Source organism: Conger conger, chromosome 11 (genome assembly GCF_963514075.1).
Source record: "Conger conger chromosome 11, fConCon1.1, whole genome shotgun sequence".
Classification (NCBI taxonomy): domain Eukaryota; kingdom Metazoa; phylum Chordata; class Actinopteri; order Anguilliformes; family Congridae; genus Conger; species Conger conger.
Window position 1 is genome coordinate 30,198,361 of NC_083770.1, and position 9,774 is coordinate 30,208,134.

Here is a 9,774-nt window from a genome sequence, read left to right on the forward strand (position 1 = left end):
TTGCGAATCAAAACTTTGCATGTCTTCGGTGAAAATTTAACTCGCATAGGATAGACTACATTTCGTTAAAATCCATACATAAAGTGGAGCTTAATTTATTCTAAATCAATCAAAGCATTTTGCGCATCACATGCCGCAGGGTAATCAGGACTTAAGTGCAAAGAAACTTTGGCCCGGTATCACTTACCACCCCCATGTTCATCTGCTCGGCCGTAAGCGAGGGCGCAGCAAAAGTCTCGGATAAAAAACATACAATTGGAACCAGAAACATTGCTGGGAAAATAATCCAATCTCGCCGCGCTGACCTCCACTTTCTAAAATGCATTCCTGTTTACCATTCCTTCTATTCACCGTTCCGCATGTGATCACGAACTACTTTCTGTTGCATCCAGGTAATAAAAGGAAATCCAAATCCAAACATTTCGCTCAAGACGCATGTATCCTACGCATTTTCTAATGGACAAAATAACTATCTTGACTGTTGCGCAAACGTTTGTATTGGTGGCTTTTACGAAGAGAAATAACTTATGTTCCCCGAAGTCGATTTCATTCGCACGATTTCGACCTCATCGGTTCATTATATTGGTATTTTTCTTTAGTAGACAGATTAAACATGTCTTTTGAAGTTGCAGGAGGAATGAAGCGAACATGTATACTGTCTTCTAACAACAGCTCCTCTGTTTCATCCAAACCAGGCAGACAGCGGCGCCCGTGCTCTGCTCTCCTAGCTTTCGACAACCGCAAAAGATTATAATACTTATAAAAGGGGAGTTTGAGGGAGGAGAACTGTGTATCATTGGTCCAGTTATTAAAGAGACCCTGCTGCATTAATGATGAGCTCCGCACGTACCCTACAACGTTACGCCCGTTGTGATATGGAGGAGATGCATTTCCCACAACATTGAACAGATTAAACCGTCACAGTATAAATTTGGATAATTACTGTTTGCAGCCATGGATGCGCCCAGGGAGTATTTAGCTAATGGTCGGCATTGAACATATTAGTCCATCGCATTTGAAGCAAATAGCAAATTTTTCTTGACATAAATATGGATTAATGTATTAGGCAGAGTGATAACTACAATGCTGACGCGTTTCAACTGTAGTGTCTTCCTCAGAGCATTGTGATCAGATAGACTGAAAGTTCCTTTCTAAACCTTCCAAAGGCAAAATTTAATGCAGGTGTTGTAGCTCCACTCACATAACTGTCCCCATCTATCATTTCCGTGTTTTTTTGGAGCTAAATTAATGAACTAAAATGTATTTAATGTTCCTTGCTCGTCTGAGGTGGTGGATCTTTTTTTTTTGTGAGTGTTGCGTTCATATAAATTTATATATTTATTTATATATAAATTTATCCCAGAGCCCAGCACCCCAACCTGCAAACGGAGGAAGGGCTGCAAGTTGCAGCAGCAGTTTGCGTTAAACTATGAATATGGATTAATTGTATATTTGTCACAAATAGATTTATATATTTCTACAAACATCAATGTAGAGAAGTACCAGAGGTGACAGTTATAATGGTTAGGCCATTGTTTCAATCTTCTTCTTTTTTTCAGTAGCACCAAATCCCTCAACAAGGCAAAAGCAAAGAAGGGTCCAGGAAAATATGGTAAGAGAATGTAATACATTCAGACAATCACTCAGTCAGCTCAAGACATAAAGAGACCACTTTTGAATGAAAAAAGGCAATTCAGTTGATGGGGACACATTCAGCCAGCTATGTTCATGGAGAATGTGGATATTACTGCACAGTGCTTTGCTGAGACATTTATATGAGGGGCCATGAGTGGCAAAGGACAGGTTGCTATGGAATTTCTCTTCTGAAAGGCTGGCAGAACCCAATCAGTTGCAATGACAGTAGTGTTCATCAAGTTCACCACTGACTGCAGTCACAGAATATAAAGTTGAGGTGGAAACAGATACCCTTACATCATCCATCTTGATCCAACAGACATACTTTCTGAGATGTGCCTGTGTGTCTCACTCTCATGATTGAATGTCTCTGTCTTTGACTGATCCAGGTCCACCTTCCCCATCTGCTCGACCCAAAAGTCTCCATGGTGGCCCCGCTGTCTATTGGAGTTCTGAACTAGAGGTCAGTCAACTTCAAGTCCAAAAAAACCCCCAGGATTCAAACTCAAATCACTGTTGTTCAGCATCTGAAGTTTTTTTTGTTTTGTTTTTTTGTCTCATGAGCTAACCTTCCAGAAGCAAGTGGTGAATGATATTTATATTCATACTGTATGTTTCTCACTAGACACCTCAATGCAGAATACATGCCATAGCTTGAAACATGATCGATTTCTACATTCAATAATACTGAAACAATTCAGTTTATGTACCTGACTGACATGTTTCCCAGACTGTTCAACAATAGGAGTGCAGTACCACTCCAGGAATGTCAAAAGTAATGTCAGCCAGCTATATGATCTCTATTTTAGGACACTGTCATGCATGCACTGAAGTTATTTCGGTGTCAGTTGAAGTTCAGCTGAAAAACCAGCCTCCTTCAAAGTCCAAATATTTCTTTTCATTATTAACTTGGTAAATGCTTTTATGGAGGGCATTGATTTACTTTTTCTTTACTTTACTTCATTTAATGTAATGTAAAAGTACATTACATACAACATCCAGTTAGGATCATGTCCAGATCATGGCCTCCTCTTTTTAGTACCACATACAGTATAGCCCTGTTTGTCCTTTTGTTGAGTGATTACAAAACCATGAGGCAGTTGTCTTTCACATGCTCCTTCTCAACCCAAAGGTAAAAATAGATCTATGTTTTGTGCCCCCTCCTCACCCCACCGTTTCCTTTGTGAAGATAATTTAGCAGCTCATTCTACACTGTCATTCTGCAAAGCTTGCTACGACAGCAGTCACTCTTCAGTCACTCATTCAGCAAATCTAGAATGTATTTTTTAAAATCACAATTTAACTTTCAAGTACATTCTGAAAGGTTTGGCAGAATCTGTTATTCATGTGAAAAAATATTTGTTCTTTATTTTTCATGATATTTTGACTTTGGAGGTTTACAACAAAAGATGCACAATTACAATAACACCACTGTGATTAGTTTCAACTTCAAAGTTACTTATTTAATAAAATTTAGATTGGCAGCCTTTACTTACTATGTTAATGTGTTTTTCTCCCTACCACTCCACTCCACATGTTATGATCATTTCTTTAATTGTAGTTTACACTTTTATGATGATGATATTATTCTACCTTCAGCAGCAACAGTGTATTAAAACTCTTCCTTCATCATTTAACACTAATTTGGCATTAAATGTTTATCTATGTCACAATATTTGTCCAATTAACCTGAGATATCATACTGTAGATTTTAGTGTTAGGTGTAGACATTTATGCCACTGTATGTGCGTACAGAGGACATACAAGAATGCCATTTTAACTGTAACAAATGCTTGACCACAATTAAGTCAAAATCAAGATGATTTTACATAGGCAAAAATGTGCATTCATATCCAAAAAAATAATTCCATTTGACTGGATTAGCTGATTGTGTTTTCTTCCATGAAATTGCATAAGCTAATTATAGAATACACACATTGATGCAGGACGTTATTCTATTCCCCTGAATCAGTATGCCGCCTTTGACTGACTAGTGGAGCTGCAGCAGTATTAAGGCCCCTTTTAACTCTCTCTACCAATTTCTATTGTTTTGTCCTAGCCACTTGTTTACTAGCAGCACCCAATGCTATTATCTGGAGAATACTCCTGTTTGAAAAGGGTTGGGCTTCATGCTGCCCACCTGATGCATTATGACTCCAGTTGCCATAGCTGCAGTGTAGGAGAGATTTGGATTTATCACTCCCACAAGATTTGGATTTATCACTCCATGTCAAGTTACCCTTTCAAAATTTCCATCACCTAACATCTGTACATAATATAATGCTCTTTCGGGTACTTTCTTTGATTTATGCAGCGTCAGTCCATCTCAATGCACTTTGAGGAGACAGTAGGGTAGCATTAAATATCTGAAATGATTATATAACTGAAATAATTGGAATTGTTCTCCGCTATTCTCCTGTGTTGCATCCGATAGCTTTATATGGTCCAGGTCTTATAATTTAGTTTTACTGAAATAATGCTAGAAGAAAGGAGCTCCTTCAAGACCACCTGCTCAAATGTACTTGTTGTTTCTGCAAAACCTCCCAACAGACAAGTAAATATTACACCTGAACATTGATGTAATGTAACTGATTTGTGTTTACCTACTACAACGTATGATGTCTTTGTTATTGGCTATTACACCTTAGAACGCCTTTTATTCTATCACACTCTATAAGCTCTATAACACATCGTGTATAGAGCACAAAACCACAAACATGTACTCAACATTAATTCTCCCAGGCTGAACTGCCAACCCAAGAGACATTGTAGGCTGCCAGTTTACCAGTATATCATATTAAGAATTAATCCACAGGAAAACATAATGTACACTTGTCAATAAATACTTCACCTGTAGGGATACATTATTTGTTCATACGATAGATTAATAGGACAGCTGTCCAGGAAGTGTGTAATGGACTTTTATCCATTTTATGGTCTCCCTCGTGAGCCAACGAGTCATTTATTGTTTGAGAGAAGTATCGGTCAAAAACCTTCAATTGTGGGTCTCTCTGAATTTGTCTGTTGTCTCATCTCAGTACAAACTTGGAGGTATTGAACACCCACCTAAGTGTCAATGCCTGTATGACTATAAATGATTTCATACTGAATAACATGAGACATGGAGATCTCTTGTTTTGCACTTCATGAAACTGAAAATCACATGACTTGAATCAACATTCATTCCAATAATTTTGTATTTAGCTGTTATACATATTTTTTAAATAATATGTTTATTAACCTGAAAGTTTAAAGAAATTAGATTTTGTGCCTTTTGCATCTCAGCAACAGTGCGATTTATGACTGGGACCTCTCATACAGCATGGCTAATATGGTGATACGCATTTAACTATTTTTCTACATGTTTCCATTTTCACATAAAACCTAAGGCATAAACCAAACAATATATTAAAATATATTTTATTCTTCATGGCATACATATCTGTTTTTGACATAATGTAGCTAAAGAGGGTAATCCCTCTGAAGTTGAAAAGCATATAATTACGAAAATGTAACATCTAGTTAGAATTCTGGGATTACAATTGTGGTTGGAGTATACGGGAACCACTGACATAAAGAGTTTGGGAACCACTGACATAAACCCTCAGAGAGGAATCTGAAATACATGTACATACCATTTCGTCAGCAGAGGCTGTTATCCAAAACATATTAGTGTATTTTTCAGATGTCTCCATGTGTATGAAGAAAATAATAAACACTGAGCATCTTGCACACTAAATTATTATCTCCTCATAAAAGCCGAGCTGTACCATGAATAAGATGGGGAGAAGAAATTTGAAAGCACTCATTTTCAGAAGGGGACAAGATGTTTTCTTTCTATTATAGCTGATAATTTAGAAATCTTTTTTCCAAAACTTCTTAGATAGCTCTGGATAGTTAAATATGTAACACTTAGACTCCAGTCAATGCCCATGCTACTGAAACTACAAAACTCCCTTTATCAAAACACAGAAATAAATTTTTCTTCTTATAAAACAAACTGTATACTGTATATACTGTATAAAGGACAAAAATATATATCCAGACACATTTTGTCATTATCTTTTGATTGCATTTTTAATAGAAAATTAAGTTTTATCATCACTTGACTGAGCATGCTCTGGTAATGGCTAATATACACTTTATTAGGTATTTATTAGACTAATTTTTTTCCACTTTGAATTATGATGTGCTGTGTGTTCAGACATGCTCTTCTGCATACCACTATTGTAATATGTGGTTATTTGCATTACAATCATCTTCCTATCAGCTTTGTCCAGTCTGGCCCTTTTCCAATGACCTCTCCCATTAACAACGTGTGCTGCCCGCAGAACTGCTGCTCACTGGATGCACCATTCTCTGCAAACTCTAGAGACTGCATGCTTTATGCATTTAGTTGCTGCTACGTGATTAGCTGATTAAATATTTCCATTAACAAGCTGGTGTACAGGTCTACCTACATTGTTCACTGAGTGTATATTCAGCAGATATACTGTATTTGTTTTGGATTTTAGGCTTGCCTATTTCAATTATATAAATTATTAATATTAAAGATTGCATATGCAAACATTTAGTTTGAACAAATGAGCACCACTGCATATAAACTAATATATTATTCTAAATTGTGAAGACCACTCTCTGTGTCGGCGCAAGTGATTCATAAAGTAAACCACTGAGACGTTTATGCAGCTGAAGGTAGTTGACTCATACTGCAGGATTTGTGTCTTTGTTGAGGACTCCCTGGAACAAGTTCCCTGGAGCCCTCTATCCCACACTTGGAATCCCTTTGGTAGATCACAGACTTGGCATTTCACATTCATATGATTCCTATTGCATCACATCCTGGTTTTCCACATTTTTGCACTGACCCATTTATGAAACAATGCAGAATAAGGGCCCATCTGACTGAGCAAAGGATAACTGATACTCCCCAAACATATTTTCCATCAGGCAGCAACAAGCTAAATATTCTCCCTATAAAAATATTAGCATTGTTAAATATTCTAATGACCCACAGATCATCCATCAATTCATGAAATCAGGTCTAATCATTTCATTTTCCTTAAAAAATAAGACACTAAATTGAAAATAGGCATTCTATCTTAAGAGTCATCATTACTTTCCAGAAATACTAAGTCTAGGCAGCCATCCGATCCCCTATTCTATTGTACCATCAGGAGGAATTAAACACAAAATTATAGACCAGGATGACATGAGAGAAGGGTTATTTAAGCTCAGGGAAAGCTAAGTCAAATAAATTAAATGCCTGTTCATCCCTTGCAGCTATTGCAATTCTTTTTCACATTAAGTAGAAAGACCATAAATATGTGAGAATTGCATTTCGAAGCATCCAATAACACAGGTTTGTTCTAGAAAAGTTTGAGATGTGTAATGCCAATTAATTACTCTTTGTTATTCAGCAAATAACAAACAACAATACAGTATCGTAAAGTAAACTTTCAAGTAAACTTGACTCACTGGTATGTAGCCTAAATTCAATATTCACGAACTTGAAATAGCCACACACTTGGGTTATGATGAATGTGCTTCGTAAAATGAATAAACACTTGTCATACAATTATTTTCTGGTCATAAAATGCCCTCAAATACACTGGGTGAATACTTGCAGCGGAAATTAACTTTGGCTTGTTCACACAAACTAAATAATTTAAATTGATGGGTTCCTGGGGATAATTAAACTCCATTGACCCCAGTGTGCGCACCTCGACTGGAAAAACTAGCTGAGATGTTTGCACACCAATGTCAATGCAGAGATTGCCTGCAATTGGTCAAAAATGTGGGTGGCTTTGGCTCTGTCCCATCTCCTTTGAGTGGACAAACATACCATCTTCTCTTTCTTCTCCTCTTTTTGCAGCCCTGAATAAACTAAAGTGACAACAAAATCATGGACGTCCCTCTGTAAAAATTTCTGCTCTGTTACTACAGCCATTGTTTTCTGTGTTTGGTGCAGTAAACATTGTCACTTCTGTGTTTCCCGTGGTTTTCTAAAACACTAAATCTGAATCTGAACCTTATGTTGCATCCATATATAACCTAATCTATTGTACAGCTCCCTCTAAATGAAGATGGCAAAATGCATTGTGCCAGCAGCTCCACTGACCAGGTTTTGCAACAATTCTCTGTATTTAACTTATGCAAGGACAGAAGAGTAATCTCTTCAATGTCTCAATGGCACATGATTTAAATAACAGAGAAGACCACACTGTAATTATTATTAGAGCTTTGCTATAACGAGACAATCCAAATGGCCCTGTCTGTCAAGGTTACAATGTTTTGACTGTAGAGAGAGAGGATGTACATGGCTAGTTTAATCTACCAGTCAAACCTAAAGCCACAGTCTGTAGTTTCTGCACCAGTTGTTCAAATCTGAGAAAATCCTCCATGTTAGGGAATAATATTTCCTTAAGTAGAGGTCAAGGGAATTTCAGGTAACAAATTACATTTCAAAAGCTGGTTTCAGCTGGTGGCTGTAAGCACTGCATTGTAAATCCTGATAAGCTCACTTCACTATTTCAAAAATATATGGGAAAACAAATTTCATTTTAAAAACTGAGTAAAACATATGGTTCAAGTAGGGACTAATAAAATACTCTATTACTGTTATGTTAATCCACCAAAAAGGGGTTAACTAGCACTTAACTATAATAAGTGAGATTAACAAACTGCTGAGAAAACTTCACTTATTTATTTAAATCAGGTCCTTGAAGTCTCCTTTACAGTGTGGAAGCCACTATGTACTCTAAATGGCAAGTCTAGTCCCTCTCAAATATAAGCAAAATAAGGAAATTGCCTGTAACGATAACTTAACTGACCCTGCTGTACAGTAGGTGGATGAACTTTCTAGCCATGCTCGAATTAACATACACCTGTACCACCTGGTCAAATGTACAGAACCTGCCTTCTTACCTAGATTATGAACTGAATCCGCCTTTAGAAGCACAATTGTTTGTTTGTTTTTTCAAACTTTTTTTACTCTCACTAGTTAGTTACTCTATGCTATTTTTTACTGAAAAAAGTTCACTTTACTGAATAAAAGCTCTTCTGCATTCTATTGAAGACCACATTTTATTACATGGTCCAGTAACTTTTCTTTTATCCCCTCTGTCCAGAGTTGTGGTTTAAAAACACAAGCTAGCCTTACTAAACCCTGAATAAGGCAGTGGAAGACAGTTTGTGGACTAAAACTTCAAGGTCTGATGAGTTCTGATAATAGGAAATGGGCTACTATGAGGCACATATTCTTCATTCCTCAACAGGAAAATGCTGAGGAAATAGAATTGTTCATACACAGATGGACTTACATTATAGCGTTTCTTGTCATTCTACAGAATGCAGCAAAACTAAATGCATGCTTTTTACCATGTCATTATCATGCAGTAATTACAAATAACTAAATTCTCAATCAAATATTAAATTCTATTCATGTTGTCCGTTCCAATGTTTGTCACAAAATGAGTTCAGATGCCCCTCTTTTGGCTTTGTGCATTTGTTTCATTTACAAAGAAGACCTGCACCTCAGCCTGCTTTTTTTATTTTTTGAATCACAAAATCTAGGGCAGGGGCCTGCAGCCCTGATCCTGGAGAGCCACAAGCTCTTCTGTTTTTTGTTTACACTTTAAAATCAACACCCAATTCAGACTGGAGTAACCAGGTGAAGTGATTTAACTGTGCACTCAACTGTTGTATTTGATTGATTAAGCATAGAGTGAAGACAGTGAAGAAGGACTAAAAGGACAAATGGGGGTAAAAACCTCACCTCCACCTTTGAATTTGAGTTAGCCTGTTGTAAATCTCCCCACTAAGTTTAGTGTCTAAGGACAGATAATGTGTGGTTACCTCAGATACCTGGAACGCAGTGGATGTTCAGTATAAGAAATATATCATTATTAAGAGGCGATAGAATATTTAACAGTCTATATATATATTAGCTTATTATATTAGACTATATTAGACTGTTAAACACATGCCCATTTACCCATTTACTTATATACAGTGACATTGAGCACATTTAATATATACTTAAATGTGCTAAAATAAGACATAATTGTCTTAATTTGGGGAAAAACTAAATCAGGAACACTGTTGGTGTGTTGTGTGTGAGTATCTGCTGTTCCCGTA

At 36.8% G+C, this 9,774-nt stretch overlaps 1 protein-coding gene across 1 annotated transcript in view; it reads right to left on the bottom strand.

Annotated features, from left to right (window-relative positions):
• Positions 1 to 709, bottom strand: part of LOC133140546 (matrix metalloproteinase-17-like) — a 39,274-nt gene extending 38,565 nt beyond the window's left edge. The window contains exon 1 of the mRNA XM_061260559.1: positions 188 to 709. Within this exon, the coding sequence (XP_061116543.1) occupies positions 188 to 325 (138 nt within the window). The 5' untranslated portion in view covers positions 326 to 709. The remainder of the gene's footprint in view (positions 1 to 187) is intronic.
• Between the last annotated feature and the right edge of the window lie 9,065 nt (positions 710 to 9,774).